Source organism: Oryzias melastigma, linkage group LG8 (genome assembly GCF_002922805.2).
Source record: "Oryzias melastigma strain HK-1 linkage group LG8, ASM292280v2, whole genome shotgun sequence".
Taxonomy (NCBI): domain Eukaryota; kingdom Metazoa; phylum Chordata; class Actinopteri; order Beloniformes; family Adrianichthyidae; genus Oryzias; species Oryzias melastigma.
Window position 1 is genome coordinate 17,679,483 of NC_050519.1, and position 24,799 is coordinate 17,704,281.

Here is a 24,799-nt window from a genome sequence, read left to right on the forward strand (position 1 = left end):
CAAAAATTAAAACACTTTTTATCGCTAATATTGATAAAAAAAAAATATTAGCATTAGAAGTTAGAACATTTCTAACCAGTGAAAACTAACTTAATATTTCACAAAATATAATAAATAATATTGTATTATTAAGTAGATTCAAGTGTAAAGTAATGTAAAATTGTATTAATATAATTTTTAAAAGCAAAAAATTAAAAGTCTCTGGTAAAATTCATAATAGTAGGAAAAATGAAGTTAGAAATCTGAATATTTTCTCTGCTTTTAGACTTCTGAGCCTCCAGGAGTGGAGGATTTCCAGGGAGGGAGCTGTCCTTGATGAAGTTGCAGATGTAGTAAGACATGATGAAAGGACGTCTTCTACAGAGGAGCAGAAGAGCTTGACCTTTGATCCTGTCTGCTGCTCTCTGAATCCATCGTACGTCAATGTAACGCAACACTGCAGCAGACTTTCAAAAGTTGAGTGAAATAAAGTCTGTAGAATGCAGCTGTAGGAACTTCAATAGATGATTTTTTTTATTTATTATTTATTTATTCTTTACCACTGCAGCAAAACTTCTCTCAGAAATGTTTCAGAATTTCTCCTGAGCTGTTGCGGCACATTAATACAATCCTCGTATATTTACGTACTAACCAGCTCCATGTTCAGGCTCTACATTCTCACTGCTCCTCCCACAGGATTACACAATCAATCCTCTACTGGTGATCCATGATGCTCTATGCCTTCAATTAACAAAAACGTACACTGCATTGTTTAGACCTCTGCAGTGGATTCCTGTTTCAGCTCGAAGCTATGACCCTCATCTACAGAGAGGTCAGTCCAACATCACCGTCCTCGACCACTAATGTTCTCTGGTAGGAGATCCCAGCACCACACAGCAAATGATGCTCCTTTAAAGCTGGAATAAAGTCATCTAATCTGCATAAAGAGCTGCCTTACTCCCCCAAAAAAGAAAAAAAGCTTACATCCTTTGTAGTGTGTTGCAAACATTTGTACCGTTTGACATTTTTGGTTTCTTACAGGAGTTAATGAGACAACTGTGATTAAAACCTTAGTCACAGTTACAAGTGGATTCTGACTGTCTATGGGCAAAAGAAAGCAGCCCACAGGAAATTCTAAGATTGTAACCCACCAGTTAAAGCTGTGGAGCTAACATATTCATGTACATTTTCTTCTACGGTCATGCGGTACTTACATAGCACGTACACACTGTCAAAATGGGGCTAGCGTCCGCACCTTCTAATGGCAACCTATGGGTACCTTATGACAGTATCACCTGTCTATCATAAATGTGTGTGACTTATATTAGCAATGCGAATACTTCATCACACACTTACCACAGTACGATAATCTATGTCAAGAGCTTCATGGAATTTTATGGGATTGTGAAGCATAGAAGGAACATCTTAAAGGGAACACAGGTGGGTATTGCAGTTCCCTCGAGGTTTGTTAAAAATGGAACATAGGATTGTCATGCGTCTGGTGAGTGTATTCTGAAGTATGCATAAGAATATTAAAAGTTACATTAGGGGTGCCGGTATCAGACGATATTTGTATAATTTGAGTTTATCTGTAAAATCCACCAATATCGTTCGGGCTGTTTTCAGATATACTTTATTCTTGGCATCATGGATACTTGTTCCTAATAGATCTTTGGTACTGGGAAGCTTATATTTTTATAGGCATAGTCAGTAATTGTTCTGTTTTCAAGTTGACATTGACATTCTGTTGAACAAGTTTATCCCTATAAAACGATTATAGATATAATTTTGAGACCTCTATCTCATTAACATTGTAAAACTTTCCTTTAAAACCCCATATATGACTTAGTCTATGTTTTCTGCCATGCAGTGCATTATCATTCCACTAGGGGCAGTAGAAGGACTTTTCCAGCTCATTTCAAAATGGCTGCCCCCATGACTTCTCAAAACTACTTTTGGCGGGAAAATTTTCAGCTAATTTTCTCAACTTTAGGTTGAGATTAGCTAACCTCTTGTTATTCTTTTTTAAATAACTACTTGCTGTATTGAAAAAAAAAATGCAAATTTTGTTGATAATTAATTATTTATAATACAGTTCCACCAAGTTAAAAATGTGTGGATCAAATTTGGGATAATGGATAAATAAGGTGCTTTTTTTTCCTGAACAATATTTATTGACAAGTCACATGTTTATAAGGATTGTTAATAAATATTAATAAAAAATGATTTGTCGTGGTGGGCTTTAAAGGGTTATTGAACATTTGTTCATGTCTATTAACTACTAAGCAATATCCTCTGCATGTCTTATGAAACAACAGGAGCTAACGACGCTAGCAACTGTTGCTAAGGACTAACGACAAAAGCAAATGTAAAGTTTTAAGCATAAATCAAGCTGAAACGTCACAAAACAAATACAAAGCTATCATCAAAGAAGCATGGACATGCAGAAGAAATTGCTCAGTAGACATTGAACTTTCAAATTAAGCCAGCAAAATATGAACTTGGGGGCCACAAATAGCCTGTGGCCCGCCAGTTTGAGACCCCTGTTCTACGGGCTCACCGAGTGGTCTACGACCTTCTTATTTTGTGCACCTGTGTGCCCAGTACAGGTTTGCCCCTCGACGCGTTTTCTTTCTTTCTCCTTTCAGGAGAGCAACACTGACTGATACAAGTAACTGACGAACAAGGACGAGCTGGCAGGTTCAGAATTGAGTCCAATTGCCAAAAACAATTTAGCATTAAATTTAGTCGAAGAAGCACAAACCTGGCACCATAGTTCCTCTTCTTTAATGCATTCATTAGATTATCCTTAAAGTCACATTTCGAAGTTTTCCATTTCCACTTTTACTAACTTGTGACTTTTGGCTGTGAATCGTCTGTCAAAGGAACGTGAATTCATGCTAATGCTCACAGCTTTAAAGTCTGCTCTTCTCACAAAGACACCAAGTTCTGGTCTTAAAGATGCACCCAGCGCTTTGCTCTTCGGCGCGCTGGTCTCTGGATCTTCAGTATAACGGCATTTTCAAGGTCGACCACGGACATAAACCACATGCTTGAGTGTCCGCTGTCCCGCCCCCACTCCTCCTTTCAGCTCTTTGAGCTCAGTCTGTGTTCGTTGATGATAAGAACCCTGCAGAATGACGCTTCCTTCTGAGAGTTTTCTGCTGGCGGCGCAGCAGTTATCCCTGGAGAATGACTGCAGTGTGCAGCTTTGGAAAGTGACGGCAAAGCGGAACCCACTCTGCTCAGGAAGCGCTCTTAAGAAATCAGGAGTTCAATAAGGGATGAACCCAAAAATCAGACCATATATAAATCCATCATGCTTTGAAATTCTCCACAGACTTTAGTTTTACAGACTGGGTCATTTCTACACACATTTGCTTATTTGAAGTTTTTCTGGTACTAGAATTGAATGTTTTGTTTACCATCAACTCCAATCTTTCCGTCGCCATCCTTGTCGGCTGCTCTTAAAAAGGCTTTGGTTTCTTTGTCCGTCAGGTCCCGGCCGTCCTTGGCGAAACCTTTCAGGACGAATCTAATCAGGGAAAGCAGAAATGGTCAGAGACTACTTTGTATATGTCCCTCTTTTTTGTGAGTTTTACTGGTTTTTCTCACTTGAGCTCTTCCTCCTCTATGTAGCCGCTGTTGTCGGCGTCCAGCACCGTGAAGACCTTCTTCACATCGTCGGCAGACTTGGCCCTCAGTCCCAGCATCTCAAAGAACTTCTTATGATCAAAAGAGTCGGCGACTGTTCAAACAGAGCGGACACAAAGAGTCACTGACGGAGTTTTACAAACCACTAGGAGTGAAGGTAGAGGTGGATTACCTGCGAAGGCATCAAGAGCTTTCTTGATGTCGTCAGCGTTGAGGATGCTGCTCATTGCCATCTTGACTGGTGGAGAAGACAGACGCACAAAAGAAGAAAAGGGGAGAGGAAGAGAAAAGAAGGAATCAGAGGGGACGAGGTTAAAAATAAGGCTGCGGAAGAGCAGCGAGACGAGTCGGAGACATTCTCGTATTACACTGGTGACACCCTGGAAATGGAACAGGAAACCAGGACATGTGAGGAGAAGGTGATGAGTGACAGCCTGAAGACGTGACAACTAAGGATGAGCTGAGAAAGGGGCGGCACAAACAGAGATACAGGCTACGATAACCTGCACGACTTTTATGAGTTCATTAAGAAAACAATAAACCCAAGCGAAAAACCGCAGGAGGATTCAGTTTGTGGTTTGGTCCACAAGCAGAATCTTCTTCTGCTTCAGTAGGAAAGGTGAAGCCGGCACTTAACAGCGCTGTGGTTTTTTACGACGTGTGACTGAACCTGATGCCGCTGGAGATGTTGACGCCCTTTCCTCTGACTTTGACAAAGACTATTTTGCTTATGTTACATGAGTGTACTCGAGCTGGTCAGACAAAGACCTTATGAGAGTATAATGACATTTCTTTAAAAATATTACAAATTTTAACCCTGTAGAGTCCACCAAATCAGGGAATTGACACAGGTGTCAATGTTGTTTAACCTTTTAACAAAATGAACCAAACAAATGTTATTGTATATTTTTATGAGATATAGACAGTATCAATTATGACATGTTGGGTGATTTGGTAAAGTTTTAACTCACAACATTGTTTTTTAAGATGTAAAACTATTGACCCAAATCTTCAGGGAAACATTTTTCTTATTTACCCACATTCTACACATTTTTAGCTTGGTGTCACTGCATTATACAGAACTGATTACAAACAAATTTGACATTAACAGGTAGCTTGTGGAGCGTCCAATGTATTTTCTACAGAAAAAAGCTCTTTTTCAAACTACATTTTTTGTCTGGTCCTGATTCACAGCAATCTGAATGAAGAAATACTCAGAAATACAATTTTATTTTCAATTTTATATATATATGTCCTCCATCATCAGACAAATGCCACAAGAACGTTAAAAACATCATTTTCAAGTAGAGCGAGAGTTTGAAGGAAAAATCTGCACGACCATCACAAGAGGTCATTCCAAAACAGTACATACAATGATTCATTCCACTCTGACTTTTACTGTTCTTTCAATTCAGCTGAAGAATTTGCTAAACTGAAGTCCTCATACAAATGAGTTTACAGATGGTGGGGGGAAATGGCGCCCATGTGCTTATTAAAGTCACTTAAGCAGAATAAAACTGTCAGATTCAAAGTCTGCATCGTCATCTACTAAATCATGTTGTTTCATTCTAATGTTCGGCCCCCTCAAAGTCAAGAAGCTTTTGATCACAGTGGCTCCACTCACAATAACTAATTACAAAAGAAATTTGATTAGTACTCCTGTTAGCGCACAAGTTGATCCTTCAAGGTGAAACCGTGGTGTTTACAGGCAACAAGCCCCAAAAAACAAAATAAATTCTACCTTTACAAGTCTTTGGAAATACTTCAGTTTCTGTGTAAATGGTCACATTATTATAGAACCACCAGGAGAAATGTGGAGTTTAGTATGTAGCCCAATGAGACTTCCACACATGAGCAGGTAGAACTGAACATACGATCAATCTCTGGACCATGTAACTTAATAAATATTTGAAAGGCATAAATATTTTTTTTAAGTAATGAATAAATGTTTCATTGTGTTAAGAATCTCCAAAAACTCTCTTCTTCCTTCACTGTCATCTGCAGCATCATCAGCTGTTGTCTGTTGAACACCAAACCAGCCTTCATCAGAGGTTTTTGTCTGGTCTTGATCCATCGTGATTTCAACATAGAAAAACTCAGAAACGCAATTTCAATCTTAAAATATTTTATTTATGTCTTCCATTAACAAGAACATGTTAAAACACCAAAATGTTATTGTAAGCTAGCAGCAGAGGGTGTAAACAAAGGAATGCTGGGATATGAGCAGAGGCTTACTTCCACGCTAACAACTCACGGGTAAATTCCTGATGAACTCCTGCTGCTCTGGAAAAACTAAGGCCCAATCTGAATTCTTCCCTCCCCCCTCTTTACTTTATTTATCCCTCCAAACGGAGAGTTATGAAAAAAGTGTCTCATTATTCAGACGTTACTTTCGTTCAATGACGTCACCAATAACCGCCAGTCCGCTAGCATTAGCGCAGAGCTTCCAGTGCTTGAATATACATAACAACAGCGGTTTTATTACTTTAAAAAGGTCATGCTACAACAAAAAGTCATTACTTACATTTAGATGTAAACGTCTGTGGTTCAGAGCGCACCTTTGAGAAGAAAAGCGCTTCTCAGTGCGACTTTGTTTACTCTCCACTTGGAGGGTCACATAAAAAAAAAAAAAAAAAAACACTAAAAATACCCTTCAAATGGAGGGGGAGGGGAAGATTTCGGACTGGGTCTTATGTTCTTGTCGCATTAAAAGACGACACAGGTTTTTAATTTGGCTAAATGCTGCATAATCCTAATAAAAAGACCACTAAGAATGATTTTACAGTAGCTAAAAACATAGTCGGAGCTGGACTTCAACAAACGTAAATGACTATTTTTTCACTGTGAGGAAACACCAGGATCTCCACGTTTTAGAGATAAACGGACACTTTGATGAGCTCAATAAAGTGCTGCAATAATCACTTCCGTCTCTTGCTGGTGCCATGCTTCACGGAGACGCCGGAGCGGCACGGCGTTATCTACTCCAGCATCACGCTGTTGTGGATCGATGGCGCGCTGTGCTTTAGCGTGTGTGGCCTCACATCCAATCTTTTATCATTGCAGAGGAACAACCTCCATCTCTGACCTTTAGCACAAAGGCGTCCGCGGGGAAAACAAACGATTCAATGTGAAACGCGCTGGACGAGATTGATTCACTGAGATCTCTCAGCAAGAGTGAAGCTGTGCGAAGAAAGACGGATTCAATTTAAAGGGGAGCGCCGCCGTTGCGATTGGGAGTGTGCGATTAATCATCAGGTACAGGGAAAAGTTCAGAGGCTTTGCAGGGATAATGGTATGAAGTTAATTTAATCCTGTTATGGGACTTTTAAGGCGTTTTAAGCTCCTATTTCAATGCCTCAAAATAATGGATAAAAATATGAATCTAAGTCCAAAACTACAGATCTGGTGCCGGGATTTCATGGAACTAATTTAGATTCAATCATTCTGGTTTGGATCAAAGAGGCAGCAATCCTACCAGAGTTTGAGAGAAAACCAACCTGTTCCCAGAGGATATTGACCTTTCAGTATGTCCAGGTTCTGTCCCAGGTCCATGTTCTGGTTACTCAAAGGCGAGTGGAGTTTTTACAGGTCCAAACCTCCTTCACACATCAACCTAAATTCTGCTGAAGATTTCTCTAATATACTCCACGTCTGTATGGGATACTGGGGCTCGGTTTACACTTCAGTGGAATCTCATCAGAAGGGAATCCCTTCAATCACCGTAAAATGTGACACACGTTGATGACATCATCCAAGAGGAGAATAACATAATAACATAATAACATAATAATATAATAATATAATAGCATGCATATTGTTTCATTTAACCTTAATTTATTTTGAGCGTTTTAAGATGTGATGGTGGTGAAAACTAGATCCAGAAAAGTGCCATTTCCACGACCCAGGATTTTAAAGACAAAGGTGGCTATTGCTGCATTTTAAATATAAGAGACATTGTTTCATTTGAACTCTGTTCCAAAAAAAAAAAAACACACATTTTCACTGTATATTTTCCTTCTAATACAAGTATAACTTCTGCTACATTCAGTTAATGGAGCAGAGCCAATTCATTTCAAATTTAAATCTTTATTTTTTAAAAATTACAGTTATTTTTTTATGTTGACGCTTTAAAAAAAAAAAAAAAAAAAAAAAGACGTACTGCCTAACTTTTCTGCACCATAAATTGACTGCCAATGTGCTTATATAAATGTTGGCTTCTTCAGAAAATCTTATTATGAAAAAAAATATTTAAAAAAAGATCCCTGTATGTCACTATGTATATAAGACAAAGCTACTGAAATGAGACAATCACAACATCAGGCTTGAAAAGTATAAACGCCATTCAGACGTTTGTCACAGTTATCACAGTTGTTAGCAAAACTGGCCAACCTGAGTAGGAACCATGCAAAAAACAATCGATGGGATGGTTGATCACAGTCATGGGAGAGGCTGGGAATGGAAGTTAACATGCACATTCTTCCTTTAGATTCCTCACTCCTCAAAAAAAAGAACAAATATGAAATGAGGCTGTTGGAGGACCCATGTAAACGGCAGACGGCGGCTTCAGGCAGAAACTCTGACATCTTCATAAAACAAAAGGGAAAAAAGTCAAATAAGTCATAACAAATGACAAACCTGAGTATGACGTAGAAAAAAGTGACTAAGAAAAAAAAAACATTGAAATTTGTGTTTTTAACATGTTTTTGTTGACTTTTTCTTATGACAGAGGACATACACATAAGAATTTAATCTTAAAACTTTATTTGTGAGTATTGTTTCATTCAAATCGTGATGGATCAAGAGCAGGTAAGAACCGGTTGAAAAAGCTGCCATAGGCCTAAAATCTCCCTTCTCTGCAACAAATCTGAATCATCTCCATCCATCTTCTTGACCGCTTTGTCCCTTCCGGGGTCACGGGGCGCCGGAGCCTATCCCGGCTACTGAAGGGCGAAGGCGGGGTACACCCTGGACAGGTCGCCAGTCAGTCGCAGGGCCTGAATCATCTCTTTGCAGACAAAACGATCTATTCACGTCTTCATTTTCCCCTCTGAGCTGAAACATTTCTGAAAACTACAGCTGGAGAGCTCAGATGTTGCTCGCCATTTGTTTTGCAGCGCTAATGTTAGCTTGGGGTTGTGAAGGGCTCCAAGCTAGCAGGAGAGAGTGTAAGCAAAGGAATGATGGGAAATTAGCAGAGCTAATATCCGTGCTAACAGTCCCACCCAAAACCCAGAGACAAACGTCTAATGAACTCCTGCTGCTAGAAAATATGTCTTAAAAAACAACACTGGCTTTTTTAATTTGGAGAATCATAATTAAAAAACTACTGAGAATAATTTATAATTGATAAAAAAATATAGTTGGAGTCGAACTTTAGATTTTATCTTGGTTATCTTAGCATTCTTTTTTTTTTTAATATAAATTTCATTTGTATTTTTTTTTTTTCATTTTGGCTATATTTAATTGCCATTACCCATAAGAAACAAACACAAAAGAGTCAAATTACCTTTAAAAGCCCGCCAAAAGAAAGTTGTTCTTGGGTTCTTAAGGATGAAATGTGCTTAGTTGAGTTGAAACTAAAGTTGGACAGAATAGAAGTTAAGGATGAGGACAGAGTTAAGCACAAATAATTAATTAGCATAATTCATGGATACAAAAGACTTAAAGTTTAAAACATTAAAGTGGCAAAAATGAGCTATTCCTTATTTAAATTTAAAAAAAAAAGTTCAAACTTTGAATGATCTGTTCATTATTTATTATTGATTAACACTGGAATTAAAAAACTTGCATATTGAATTAGCAAAGAATTAGATCAAGATGAAGCTTGAATCCAAAGGGTGTTATTATGGTTTTGGAGTCAAGCTTCTCTTTCGAGTGACGGGCAGACTTGTTTTATCTGGTTTTCTGCGCTGATGTTGTTCAATTACTCCTCAACAACTCTTTTTCCTGCTTCTTCAGTTCGCTTCACCTCTGCCCTGACTCTTAGTTTTTAGTATTTTTAGACCCGAGCTGCTCCTGGTGCTGGTCGTCGTCTGTCCTCCTGAACCGCCGCACACCTGTGCTCCTCCTGTATTCAGTTGGAACTTGTTTGCCTCCTCTGGTCATTTGTCATGTCAAAACAATCCCCAGTTTCCTATTTGAGATCATTACCCGCTTTATTGCTGTTAATTGTGGCTATTTTCTTGTGTTTTTAGTGCCTGATTAGACGTTTTTGTCACAATCCTATTTGTCATTTCTTACAGCGTTGCATCCCTTCTGCTCATTCAACTTCCTGTCTTTCTTTTATTTATTTTTTGCACAAAGTCAAATTTTGCATCCCAAGGCAAAATACTGTAAACGTTATTATCTTTGCATGCAAAACAGAAAATCTGCATTTTAAATGAGATTGGACTTTCACTTTGAAAGTGGCTTATTCAAGCCATCAACCGAGGAGAAACGCGACAAAATGTGACACTTTTGATGGATTACTTACAATCTCGGTGGTTCTAAAGAGAATTATTTGAGTTGTGATTCCTGACGAGTGGGGACACACAAAAAAAAGGGGGGTTGGTGTAAGGTGTGGGAAACCTAACCAGGCCGCACAGCTGCCAGCTCTCCGCGCTCCTGCAACAGCTGCACACTGGTGAGAACGTGCATGTATTTTTAAGAGCATCTTAGATGCCAAGAAGAAGGAGATTAGAGGAATACGCTTGAAGAAACCTGAGCCCTGTGCGCTCGCCGCATCGAGTCAAGACATACGCAGAGCAAGGTTAACGGGGAGAAAGAGACACAAAGCAGAGAATACTCACTGCAACAGATGTGTGAACTGGAAATGCCTCGATTATGAGCTTTGATGGGTTTAGAGGCTTTATTTCACATTGTGTCACCGTGTCACTTCACACAATTGAGCCACAACACAAAACACACTTTTGTGGAATTATATCTGAGCGTCCTGCTGTTTGAAGCCGCCATGACCAACATTTTCTTTTCTTTTTGACGTGAAAAGGCTCCCTTCGTGTTCCGGGCCATTGTTCTGAGTGTTCTGCATAAGCCGTATAAATTACACAAAAGCTAAGAAGCCACGGTCAGACATTGACAGTCTGTTCATGACTGTAATCCCATTTTCTCCCAGAGCTCAGCATTTAACTGGATTATTAACGCGGTGGCCGTTTACCGAATCAAGAGGACATCCGGGTGACTTTATCTGTCCATCTGACCCTCAAAATAAGGTCAACGGATGCATGAAAAGTGGATTCTTTTAGATTGTTCTAATCACTTATAACGTGCAGACAGAGGTGCGGAAGATTGATGTGATCAACACTGCAGAGGAGCCTCCACAGATGTATAAAGCTACATGCGCGTTCAAGATGACACTTACAATGAAAAGTCCATATAAATGCTTGTATTGGTTCGTCTTGAGCTTCTGTGTTCAAACTCTCACTCACACACACATTCATACACTGGTGGTGGCTCCACTGCTGAACACAGGCACCAACCTCCCAAAGTTAGAAATAAGCACAATATAACATCAGGCCATTAATAACGTAAAATAAAATGATCCGGAGGGACGGAAATAATTACCTGGAGGGCCGGATGCGGCCCCCGGGCCTTGACACGTGCTCTAAGTGATGTATTTTTGGAAGTGGTTGCTCTTTCTTTTTTTTATACCACAAATTAGGCTTGAATTAGTCAAAATAATAGCAATTTGTTATTTAAAAAAGGTGAAAAAAAGGGAAAGAATTGAGGTTACACAAAAGGAATAATAAAAAAAAGATTTATTATGCGTTCCAGTTTATGAGAAAACGTTTTGGTTGCAGTTAAATCAGAGAAACTCTTTGTTTTCTTTGTGGCCTCTTTGCGCCTCAGTGATTTCTCATTTTCTCACAGCAGCTCTCGTGCATGTCATACATACATTTACTGAACCTCTGCTTTCCTCTGCAATTTAAAACACCATCAAGAGAGGCCTGATCTGCTTTGGAAACGCACAAAAGAAAAAACACTAAAATCTTAAACTGTTGAATCTGATTGGAGACTTTTTATAAAAATGTTTTCTTCATTAATCAAGTCCAACACTCACAGGATTTAACAAAAAGCTGCCTTTAAAAGTCAATGAGTCAAACTTGTAACCTGAACACAGCATAGGTGGCGTCCATCCAAATCCAACCATCTACTTAACCGTTCTAATACAATCCCACCAATCTGGACCAAATCTTTGTGTTGTTTTGTCCTTTTCGTCCCGCCTCGTGATATTTGACTGTATAATCCTGCATTCAACCCCCTCACCTCCACCCAGAGGGATCAACATGTTAGCTGTGGAAAACATGCAGATGTTATGCAGATGTAGCTCCTCTATTAGATTCACAGAAGGAGATGAAATATGCATCCCGTCCTGAATGATGCATCACTGACATACTGACTACACACAAATAACACCAACAGGGATTTAGTTTGTAACTCCACGAGGGCAGAAACAGGATTCTCCAACTTTGAACAGAAACAGATACATGGGAGCAGAGAAAGAACCAGTAACACCAGAGTCGAGTCGGTGCTCATTCCTCTGTCTTTTACTAAGGTTTAAGACTAAACAACAAAACTTTCAAGTACCATTCTTTGTTTTATGGCCATGTTTCTGTCTGTTCTAAAGGGGGACATGACACTATGTGCCCTGATGCTTTTCATGAGGTCTGTCCCTGATGAATATCTCTGGGGTCGCTCGCCTTCATGTTTCTGGTGATTGGAGAGATTCAACTGGACTGATCCTCCTTCTGCTAGTTGATACCCCTCACAATGCTTTGCTTTAATCAAACAGTCAGGTTCCCCTGGTCTGCACCTTGAGACATTTGCGAGAAGGGCTCGCTGTGCCTGGCCCCTCCCATGACCTGCTGGACAGAATCCTAGTCCCCCTGCCTGCATGAGGGAAGTGGGAGACCCCATTTGGTGTATAGTGCTGGAGGGGTGAAAGATCAGCTGATTCATTCACCCGTCACACGATATGCAAATGATTGATCCATGGATGATTATTCCGCAGTTCACATGCAATTCATTAGTGGTTCGTGCATCAATTATGTCATTTTAACATGATATGTGTGTCGTATCCATGATATAAGTTATACATCAGTGGTACATGCGTGAAAAGTCTGTTAGAAAAACATGAAACAGTCGAGGAAAGCTATGAATTTTTCAAAAAAGTGTTTCCATTGCAGTTTTGCAAAAAATGTCAGTTTTAATATGCCCCAAAACCACTTCCTGCAAGAGCAAAAACATTTTTTTGATAAATGTTAGTTTTTTTCTAAGTTGTGGTGTTTCAGAGCTATTTCAGAGCTAACGGAAACACAGCTACTGTGACATGGTCTTTAAGGGCATCTGGAATCTGCCCTTTTGGGGGGGGGTACTGTAAGGATTGGGAGCTTTGGTTTTTGTAAGTTATGATAATATTTTTGTCATGTTCTGCTTTGAATCGTCCTTTTTCGTCAATCATAACAGTTTCAGGTTTATTATCATTTAACAGTCATCTTTTTTTGGTTACTTGCCCTCAGTGTATTTAAGTGTCTAGTATTCAGTTCATCCTTGTCATGTTCTCTGTTCTGCTTTGTTGAACATGTTTTTCTTCATGTTTTTTTTATGGTTGATGTATTAAATGTTCATGTTTCTGTCAATAAGCCTGGTCTCCTGCATTTTCTATCCAACAACTGGTCTACAAGGGGATGGATCAGAATGGAGGGAAGCGGGGAGCTTGTGGCCCGCCCATGTCACACAATATACTCTTTTTTCTCTATAGTATGTACTAATAAATATTTAGAAAAGCCAATTTTAAGTTTACTTTCTTCATATATGTCCTCCATCATTAAAAAAATGTCACAAAAACATGTTAAAAACTCCAAAAACATCATTTTCATTGGACTGAGTCTTTAACTAATTTGACGTTTGGCCCTGAAAACCATAAAAAATGATGTTTATCTGATTTTCTAGCATAATGAGCGCTCTAAAGTGAAGTTGTCGAGCAGAGTTGGCACCACTTCATAACAAACTCTAATAACAGCCGCATAAAAACTAAATTTGCATAAAATATTACAGAACAAATTAAAGATGTAAATTCCTTTTAATCCACCACCGAAAGCATTAGCAACAATATTTACAGCCGCTAACATTTAATTCCATCTCTCAAACCAAACATTATAGAATGTGATTCATTAGCCGAGAACATTAGGCGCCGCTCTGCGCTCGCCAAACAGATGATGAAAGCCACCAAAACCAACAGCAACAAATGTATTCTGAAAGGGAACTTTGTGCCTTTCACTACATCAGCAGTTTGGCAAATTTACATTTCCCCGGAGTGGAGAGGTGAGGCCACGTTTACTTTAATTAGGCCTGATTAAAACATGTCCTTGAAAGGATCACCATCAGGTGAGTTAAAACCGAAACTGGGCCTGTTATCTCGTGGAAAATGGATGTTATCATGAAGTAATTACACTGTTGTGGAACAGGCTGGATCTTAATCTAACTGGGCTCTTAAGAGGAGTCCATCCTTTACACTTTTCTCTGTGTGAAAAAGGTAAACCTGATCGTAGGGTTTTGGTAAAACGCTCTTCGATGTTAGTTGTTCGTTGTCCTGATGGAGTAGGAAAGGAAGCATTAAAAATGGCCTCGCAGCTGTTCTGTGTCGTTTGGTTGGATCATCCTCAAATGGTTTCATGCAGACCCTCCCCTTTACTCCTGCCGTTGTTTTCCTCCCGGCCTTCCTCGTCCCGCTTCTTCTCCTCACTCTACCTAATTTCCAGGCCTTCACTTTGTCCTCCAATCCTCCACTGATTTAATCTCTCTTTAAGTCATTCCTTCGCCTCCATCCGCCTCTGTTCTCTTAAACTTTTAATTTCCACTTTCGGATCTCGTACGCCGCTCTCTGCTCTGGGGCGAATCGCATCATCAGTGACTAATTACAGAATCTATTCCCATTTTTTTTCTTCGTTTAAACTGGAGCAAAGATGGAAATAAATGTTATGATTCATGACCTGTTTTAGGCGTCACTATTGGTCTTATCAGAGCATGTTAAAGGCCAAAGATTCTGAACAAAAAGTCCTTTTTATTATCAGAAACTTTTAAAAGGAGTTCATTTACATCAGGGGTTACAAACTCGCGGCTGGGGGGCCATCTGCGGCCCCCGGGATGATCATTTGCGGCCTCCGTCTTCATATGAAAGATTAATGTTAGTGCGGCCCGCAAGACTGAAATGAATGACACTTGCTGTGAGAAGAGGTAAACGAACCAATCACGGTGAAGTATATGGCTCTGGAGGGCGGGACATCAGCCGGAGTGACGGATGAAGGAGGCGCTGTTAATACAGACATTTGAAACTGAATAAAAATAAAGAAGTACAATAATAACTCAAACACAACCTTCAACCCCCTCTCACACCTCCTACCTGATGAGCAGACAAACATTGGGAAACAGGTTGAACGCAGAAACGTTAATAATTGGGTCCCCTCACCCCCTGTGGATAACCACTAGGGCTGGGAATCACTGGGTACCTCATGATACGATACATGGCTCACAATATCACTAAATGTCGCGATATATCGCAATAGCAATATTATCGGCACACCCCTAATAACCACATAACCAGCCTGGAGCAGCATCACTGTCGGGGACTCAGCCTGCCCACAGCTATGCAGCGATGCACGTCCCCATCTACATCCAGGGTACCATATACAGTCAATGGTGCAGACGAAGCTGCAATGAGCTTCCCACGTCTAAGTCTGTGTCACACAGCAGGACTCACCTTGTGGGAACAGATCGTCTTCAGGAACTTTATGTTCTCTTTTGCTTTCATTTAGCATAAACAGGCCATAGAAATGCTAAATCCTTACTGTTTGCTCCTGTTATCTCCTAGTGAATCACCCACAAATTCTAATTACAAATGTCGGACATATTGCCTGAACACTATTCTGCCTTTTTAATTAATGATTTCAGTGAATCAAGTCCTCATTGTGTGATTTAAGACAGACCCAAAAAATCTGGCTGTTACTGTGAGTGACTCTGAGCGTTTGATGTTTTATGCCAACGCTCTTTGTTACTGCAGTGTCACTCCGCCAGTGTGGCATTACAACTCACCCGGACAAACAGCAGGGACCTCTGATTCAGCTCTCTGAAGGAGTCATAGAGACGGAACCAAAGTTTCACAGCGAGGCGGAGCAAAAACATCTGTGTGGAACCAGAGTCCAGGATGTTCTTTCACATGTCTTTTCATTATTATGTCTGTCTTTTTATTGATATGCTACAAGTTTGTCTTCAATTGTTTTTAGATTTTTTGCTGTTGTTTAAAGCAAATGCTTCCACCAGAAGACAATAGTCCTGTGATTCATTGTATTATTTTTTAACAGAAGCATACATACACTTTTATTTAGTCAAAATTTATTGTTATAGAAATGCTCCCTAATTGTTTCAAGTGCTAAATACGAGTCACCTTCCTACTGTGCAGATTAATTCATCACTTCATCACTGACTGATTGCATTTACAGTACTGACACGAAACATTTTGTAAATGTGCAAAAACAAAGTGTCAGATTTTTTTTAATAGTATTTTTGGTCTTTCCATTAAAAAGGAAATAATGGAAGACATTACTTCTTTGGTTGCAATTCAAAAACTTTCACACTAAATAACACTAAATCTATGGCTCTGGTTCAGTTATTGTTACATGATGCTTGGGTTCAAGTAAAGCCTCAAGCTCTGATCATGGCAATGTATGTCCTTCCAACCACTTCCAATGAAAATCACAAGTAAGATCGTGTTTCAGGCTTTCGCGTTCAAAACTCACACATTGCAAGATCAAAACATGCGGCCATTGAACTCACGTTGAAAGGTAAACCAGGTCAAACTTTGACCAATCAGGACTCAGATTTGGTAGTGATGCGTGGATGGTGTCGTCTTTAATACACAGAAGTGCCAACCGTTTGAAAATTGATCATAGTAGAGCAGGTAGTTAATAACTGTTGTCTTTCGGATTTATATGACAACAAATCATATCGGAACAGACAATAAACACATATTGTACAGCCATGATTTCCAGATTTTGTTTTTCAGATTCTATCTCTCTCAGAGTGGAGATGCACCAAATCATTTCTAAGTGGAATACTTACTCACTTCACTGTGTATGGGAATAGAGCTGTGAAAGATTCACAAAGTTTGCCCCACTTCAACATTTTGTACCAAGCCTCTACTGTAGGTGGCGCTCATTCGCTAGTGAACGGTAAATAAAGACATAGAAGGCCTCCTTGCTTGTCCTACGTGAACACCATGGTCTATACTCATGTTCAAAAAACCCACATTTAGCACGTTCTTGAACACGTGTCACATGCCCTGTGTTTCCATAGCTTCAGTCATATATGCACCAGTACGGGTCAACCCGCGGTTTTCCTAAGTGTTTGCTACGATCTGTTGCCCGCAGCACGCCCATAGAAAAAAAATATGCATCAACATTTTCGGTCTCTAGGCTAACTGAGTGGGCTACGACTTTGATATTTTGTGTGGACCACCTGCGTTCCTCAGGTTTATCCATTTTTTTCCACCCATAGAGAGGCTGAATCCCCCTAGTGAAAGGGGAAAAATCTTCTGTTACAATAATAAAAAAAGATTACATTAAAAATGTTTGCAGTGTGGATACATTTGCAGGGACACACAACGAAGAAGAAACCAGCTCCTTTCCTTGTTTCTGCCGTTGACTTTTTCACATTGACAAGAGGCTGATTGAAAAACGGAGCTGACAAAGACCAGTCGAGAAAACATGGAAGCCAGATTGAAAACAAAGAATGAAACCATGTACCATGAGTGGATGAGACTTCCTGCCAAATCTAACAATAAAAACACAGAAAGAAAAGTGACTTTAATTTCAATAGGAACTACTCTGATTCCTGTTGCACAATCAACAAATGCTTGAGAAATGTAATCAAGCAATCTGGATGAATCTTCTCTCCACATTGCAGAGCTCAATCCTGAGGAGATTGGAAGATCCTTGAGTCTTTTTTTGAGTCATTTTCACTGCATCTGTCTGCAGATATTGGAGAGAACACACCAATCATACAGTGCAAAGTAACCAGGGAACTAAAAAAGGAAGAAACATGTATTTTATCTGTTAGGATCGATGCAGAAAGGAGAGTGCAGAAAGGTGATGGACAGATGGAAAGACAATTTTTATTTGTTTTTATATATTTTATGTCAGATATCAGCAAAGTTTGTAGTGTACAGTCACCTATAGGTCAAGGTTTTACTGTTGCAGTCAAATGTAATATACTTTAGATACTTTTATTCTGAATTAGAATTAATGTTATCACTGTCATAAATAATAGGGCTTTGTTTTTCTGGTGTCGTTCTTTCTACTGTGTAAATAAACATGGCTGATGATGACCAAAATAACAGCAAACATGGAGACACAAGGCAAGCTAAAGCCTGGTGACATCCTGCAGGTCGGCAGAGGAGAGCTGCAGTGTGAAAGTTCAAAATGAGAGACGGCCGATCGTGTGATTTGATTCACACACTCTGAAGCAGTGGAGGAGATTCACAAGACAGGTGCCCAGGGAGAATGGAGACGTGCAATTCCAATGCAGAGCGTCCACACTTTTTAGACACGTGAGCCAAACACAGTAGATATATAAATATATACACATAACATGTAAATATTAGGTTTGACAAATTATTGCTTCGGTCACGATTAATTTATTCCGGGCAAATTATTTTTGCATCACGTCAATCTGATGTTTAATAAATGACTCTTATCTATTATGTAGGAGATATCCCCGACGACGTGTCCATTATCATACATGAATGTACGACATGAAGGCCTGATTGCATCTTTGGTTTCTTTCGCCAAGTCCATTACATCCTAATAATTGGCACCTTGAAGGGCTTTTTCCTGCTCATACCATGGTCACTAACAAAAAAATAATAATAAATCATCTATTAGTATTTTAATCTCACTATATTTTTAGGTTTGAATTGTTTTTCACAAAAGTTTTGATATGAGGTATGTTGCCATAGTACAGGCTACAGACTACCAGCCCGTACTAAACCTCATATTAAGGAAGGCAAAGTATCATTTCAGAGGTAAAGTTCCAGTTTTTTTTTTCTTAGTCCTAATGATGACACAAAGTCGAAATAATTATATACCTCCTGCTGTCTCTTCTCCTCCATCTCATGTTCTCTTCTCTATTTTTCTTCTTCCTAGTCTCCAAAATGATTAAATTCACCAAAAAGGTTAAAGGAAACTATAAAATCACTCATTTCTTTTCTGCTGTTTTGCTGTTGTGATAAACTCTGGACTAACATATATTAACATACATTTTGGTATTAACAGGAAGTTTGTGGTCAAACTTTTTGAATTGCTCAGAAAAGTGTGTTTTTGTTGAATAAAGTTATATATTATAAAGCAACAATAGAAAATGATCATTATGTACTATCTTAAATATGCAGATTTATTATTTAAAAAATAGTTATTTATAAATAAAATTGAATATTGAAGACTACAATGCCATACTGCATGTTGCACCAACAACAAAAACATATTTGTTCTGATTGGGGTTCTATTTGAGTGACTGTCTTTGAGTATATGAGCAGCAACATCTAAGGTTAGGGGTCTGACAACCAACACTCACACCTTTCTGAAGTTTAGAAGGAAGAAAAGCCCTCTCTGCTCATGGAATGTAGCGCTTAGTTTAGTGGAAACATGCATGTGCAATGATGTAGGAAAAGGTCTGAATCTTCTGTCCTGTGTTACTTGTCTTTAATACTTTCCTGATCAGCAGTCAGGAACTGTGAGTCCAAGCGTCCTAAACTGTGTGTCTGAACTTCCCAACCCTTATCATCCCGCCAGAGTCAAGGGTCTACATCGATTTACCCAACTTGACTCAAGTGTTTGTTTAGACTTACCTGAGCCATCTTGCCTAAGGCGGTTTGCCTAAGTCATCGTGTCAAGAACTGACCTCTGTGCTGACGTCCCTATGTCTAGGTCCACAAGTCTACATTCCTGAACCAGTGTCCCAAAATCTATATTCCTTAACCAGTGACAGATTCTATGTTTCTGAACCAGTGTCCCAAACTCTTTGTTCCTAAACCATTGTCCCAAAGTCTACAATCCTGAACCAGTGTCCCAGATTCTAAATTACCAAAACTGTGTCCCAAAGTCTACGTTCATGAACCAGTTTCCCAGAGTCTATGTTCCTGAACTAGTGTACCAGAGTCTACGGTCCTGAACCAGTGTACCAGAGTCTACGGTCCTGAACCAGTGTACCAGAGTCTTCGGTCCTGAACCCGTGTCTCAAAGTCTACGTTCCTGAACCTGTGTCCCAGTCTAGGTTCCTGAACCAGTGTCCCAAAGTCCACATTCCTGAATCTGTGTCCCAGAGTCTACATTCCGGAATCTGTGTCCCCAACACATTCTCATCCGCAACTTGTCTCATACTGACGTTTGGCTAAGGCCCCTTCCACGTCACTTTTTGATGTTTTAGGTGTCCCCAACTCATCGCTTTTGTGCTTTCTGTTCATAAAGTCACGGGTCAGGGTTCAGTACTAGTACCCAAACACAGTACTGGTACTTAACCATAACCCTGTACTGGTTCGCGTCTGGTTTGTGCCCGGTGCCACATCTGGTACCAGTTTGGTTTATCTGGTCTGGTGTCTGGTTAGGGTACCAGAACCAGTGCGCTACGCATTGCATTATAGGACCAGTTCTGTTTTCCATGCCTGAGGTTGAGGACCCGTGATTTAATGGAAACAGCCAGTACGTCAAAAGATGGCGAGTTGGGGAGACCCAAAACGTCAATATGTGACGACTTGAGAGTGAGAATGTGTTGGTGTCCCAGATTTTACATTCCTGAACCAGTGTCCCAGAGTCTATGTCCTTCTAGAGAGCATGTCCCCAGCTGCTCTATTGACCTGTTTTTATTCTTATTTTTTTTTGTCATGTTCCCTCTAATTCATTAAAAACCTGTGTGCAATCTTTATGTCATTTTTGGGTTGTCCATTATCTCATACCATGACAGCTTTAGAGGCAATGGGAGCTCCAAAAAACCTTCACATCTGGGAGAAATTCAGGTAAAGAGGAACCACTTTAAAGTGTCAAATTAAAATAAAAAATAAAAAGGTTTCTCTAAATACAAGTAGTTTGAGAGTGGTAGGAACATAAACAGCTGTTTTATCTATGAGAACGTGCGGGTATTTCAGACCCGCTGCAGAAATATTTCAAAGATCTTGTTAACATCTGACTGACACTGAGCAGATTCAACGTCAAAGAGAAAGCATTCATGAGAAGAAGGCAGACAGAGCAAAACGTTATTCTCACAGCATTCCAGTGTTAACATCACTTCTTTATAATCAACATGAAACTTTTGATCACCCTTCTGCTAAATGCGGCGCATTATAAAATCATTATGGTTATAACAACACCATCTGCCTCGCACCCTCATCCTGCACGATTGCTTTTATCTGCTCTTTATGGGCAATAAAACTTTACGAGTCATTTCTACACGAACAAGTCGCTCAGCAGACGCTTTCCCTGCTCGCTGCTGCTGAGCTTCATATTCTTGAAGCAGACAAGAAACGTTTTGTTGATCCAATATTAGAGATATTAAAAAAACAACTAGTAATAAATGACTGCTAGAAAGTAATATTTGCTTCAGAGTTCATTTGTAGGGTGTTGCGCGTTTGTTCTACCCGCAAGAAGACCATTGAGTCCCTGGGTAAATAAATCAAGTACGCTTTCACCAGTAAATCAACCTGGTTCTCCAAATCCTGTTTAAATCTCTTTCAGAAATGATTATTATTTCCATACCAGACTTTTTAAAATGCACAGTAGTTCATTCAGCCTACAATGAAAATAGATCATATTATCACTGTCTATTATGAAACTTTACTGGTAGGTTTTCCCACCCAACAGACCACAAAATATGTCAATTTGTATCCTATTTTTTTTTCGCACATTTTAATTATCTTATGGTCAAGAATTAAGTATTTTGTTTCTATGTTTGATGTATTTAATGGAAACAATTTATTTATCATGTCATTAAATTGGCTCCATAGATTCAGCTTTGGGAAATAATACTAAACTAAATTCTATACAGTCGGTTGTAAAGTTGAAGTCCTCCAATAGCGCATTGAAGCAGTTTGGAGTTGAAACAGTACCATTTTGAGACATCTTCAATAAAGTAATGGGGTACTTTCACCTTTTTGAACCTAATGGACTGGAAATGAAATGCAGCCTGTGTAGTTTTTTATGTGTTGCAGGGTTCTGGGGGAGGTGGGGAGGTGGGGTCTGACACAGAGAGAGCCTGTAATTAAGTCGAGTTAATGCACTGGAGTCTCATGTGTATCGATCCGCTGCCTGCTAATGTCCCACACTGCCATGACTTGTTAGACTTATTAAGTGCACACATGCAGCCACAGTTTGATGTGATTAGACCGACTCATGCATGAGTCCGTGGCTGTCTGCCAGAGTGCAGCCCTTCCTCGGTGAAGGTAAAGGAAAGCAGCAGAAGTCTTTCTGTGTCTGATGGTCAGAGAGAGAAAGTTGGAACAGTCAAGTTTTTGATGTTTGTGGGCAGGAATAAGACACACGTCAAAAAATTAATTTACCGTATTTCCCGTACAAGCCTGTAAGGCGCACAGGAATATAAGACACACCGCCAATGAATGGTCTATTTTTGAACTTATGTAATATATATAATGTGCAATGAACTATTAGGTGCATTAAATGGACAAAAGAGTCAAAATAAAGTCCATCAGTCAGACTTTATTAACTGCATTTTAATCCGAATCCAAATTCTTCCTCTACCTCTCTAATTGTAAGGGTAGGGGTGTCCGAAACTGTTGAATCCGCAGACTTTTGACTGTCCCCCCGATGAAAGGGTGTTCCGCGTTGCGCTCCGCCGCGGACTAAAAACTTATTTCTTCATTTAGTGTGTTCTGAAGCACAGAAGTTTATACTTAAATGTAATTAATGACTTTTTGTTTTAGCATGACTTTTTAAAGTTCTAAAACTGATGTTGTTATGTGTTTCTGAGCGCTGACAGCTACGTGTTAATGTAGATGACCGGCAAAAAATGATGACGTTATCGAGGGGGAGTGTTGTCAGAATCTGAAGAAACTACTTTTCCATAACTCTCCGTTTGGAGGGTTAAATGTAGGGATAGGGAGAAGCCGTAGAGATAGAGGAAGAATTCATATTGGGCCTTGAGCTTGTTTGTGACACTCTACACGCTAGCCGTGTTAGCATAATTACAGCACCTGTAACTTCCAAACTTCTTTGCAAAATGTAATAAAACAGAATGATATCACTAAAACAGACCTGACTATGCTAACTCCCAACAGTGTTAATAATGTGAAAAAAAAGAACGAAGTCTGACACTGCTACACCTTAGCCACGTTAGCTTATTTAATAATAAGATACAACCTTGTTTGCAACTCCACAGAGCATCATGTACCTCTCAAAATCACTCCGACATCAGTAAACACAGAATTATTCCATAAATAAGGCGCTCTGGATAATAAGGCACAGTTTTTTAAATGTTATTTTATTTTTTTTTTATTTAGGCTTTTAAGTGTGCCCTATAGTGTGGAAAAAATATTAATTTTTAATCCAACCTTGTTTTTTTTTTAGGAACATTTGATTATAATTGAAGTGCTTTGCAACAAAAATGAGTAATAAGAAATAAAAAAAGGGAGCACATAAGCTTATAATTAATGAAAGTAAAACAGATTATAGCACCTTGAAGAAAATTAGTCATAAAGAAAACAGACTGATCATGAGTTGCTGAAATAAACTTGATGTATATATTTTTTTATTTAACCATGGACTTGTTTTCTAACTCTTGATGTATATTTAACTAGTATTTGATGTTTTATTTTTCTTTTATGGCCAAGAAACATTTGTTTCCTGACTTGCAAACAATGTTTTTTTGTTGTTGTTTTTTGAGAAGCTTTCAGATCACCTTCTGGGACTTTCATTTTTTCAAGCATCCAGCTATAGATACGACCTAAATTATTAATGCATTTTTAAGAGAATTTTCAGTACTCCGATATCAACAATGGTTACGTTGCAGCCAGTGACTCGGCCTCTCCCAATAATAACCGAACCAGGCCCACATTAAAATCTCTGCAGTCACGCTGGTCACTACAGGTTGAGGAAAGAACAGTTTATTCCTCCTTTGATCTTTTTTTTTTAACCTAAATACTTTAACTAATGTCATTTATATATTCACTGTAGAAATAAATACAGTAAATAAGACAGACAAAATCAGCTTTAAATGTGAGTCTGTAATGATGAACGACAAATGATGTCACACTGACATCAGCTTGAAAATAAAAGCTTAAATTAGTAATTGAATAGCAAGAACTAAGACAATTATGAGTGTTGGTAACTTCCTTATCTACAGTATATATTCCCACTGATGTATCTGACTGGTGCATAAAACATAAAATGAGTCAATCCTTTAATGATAAAATTAGATCTGTTCAACAAAATGTCATTTTTTTCAACGTCACAATCTCTAGAATATCAATAAGAATTCTGAAAAATAAAGATTTGTGGTGAACTTAAGTTTTACTAAAATGTTTCTTTTAATCAAAATGGATTTTTAAAATTAATACTGTTTTTAGATATAAATTAACAAAAGCTTTTGTGAATTCTACACAACTACTAATGATGGAAGGGGTGTATGTTGGGGGGTGGGGGGGGGGCATTTCTTTTAAAACATCTTCTTCAATAAAAATGTGGCACTTCTCCTTTCCTTTAAATCTTGATTCACAAGAGAACTGAAACTGCTCTATCCATTCAAGCTCAACGGTTTCACTTTAGTATTTCACTCTTTTAGATTTCTTATGAGAAAAGTTTCTTACTGCTCTGATATAAATTGTAATAGTCACGCCTTCGAAGCGCAGCTGCTTTTGTTTCATGTAAATTAAGTGATGTAAAAGTGGGGGAGGGACCTTGACTAATCTTGTTGAGAGTTTAGACTTTTTTAGACCTTTTCTTTGTAGTCATATAGTTTTCCAATAAATAGAAAGCAGTTTAAATATAATTACCATGCAGTTCATGAACATATGGCTCAGTGTTTGCACTATTTATTGATTTAATTCAAATAATCAAAGTTAAAGTTTATTAGTCATTATTGTTTTGGACCTCCCTGCCAGTGTTGCCAGATTGGG

The 24,799-nt window shown here is 38.9% G+C and overlaps 1 protein-coding gene across 2 annotated transcripts in view; it reads right to left on the reverse strand.

The window, feature by feature from the left end:
- The window catches only part of pvalb6 (parvalbumin 6), a gene marked incomplete at its 3' end in the record, with an annotated part of 56,562 nt that overhangs the window by 794 nt on the left and 30,969 nt on the right, over positions 1-24,799 (reverse strand). The window contains 3 exon segments of one of the 2 annotated variants that reach the window (XM_024271352.2): positions 3,405-3,514; positions 3,595-3,727; positions 3,806-3,866. In XM_024271352.2, the coding sequence (XP_024127120.1) occupies positions 3,405-3,514; positions 3,595-3,727; positions 3,806-3,866 (304 nt within the window). 2 annotated transcript variants of the gene reach the window in all.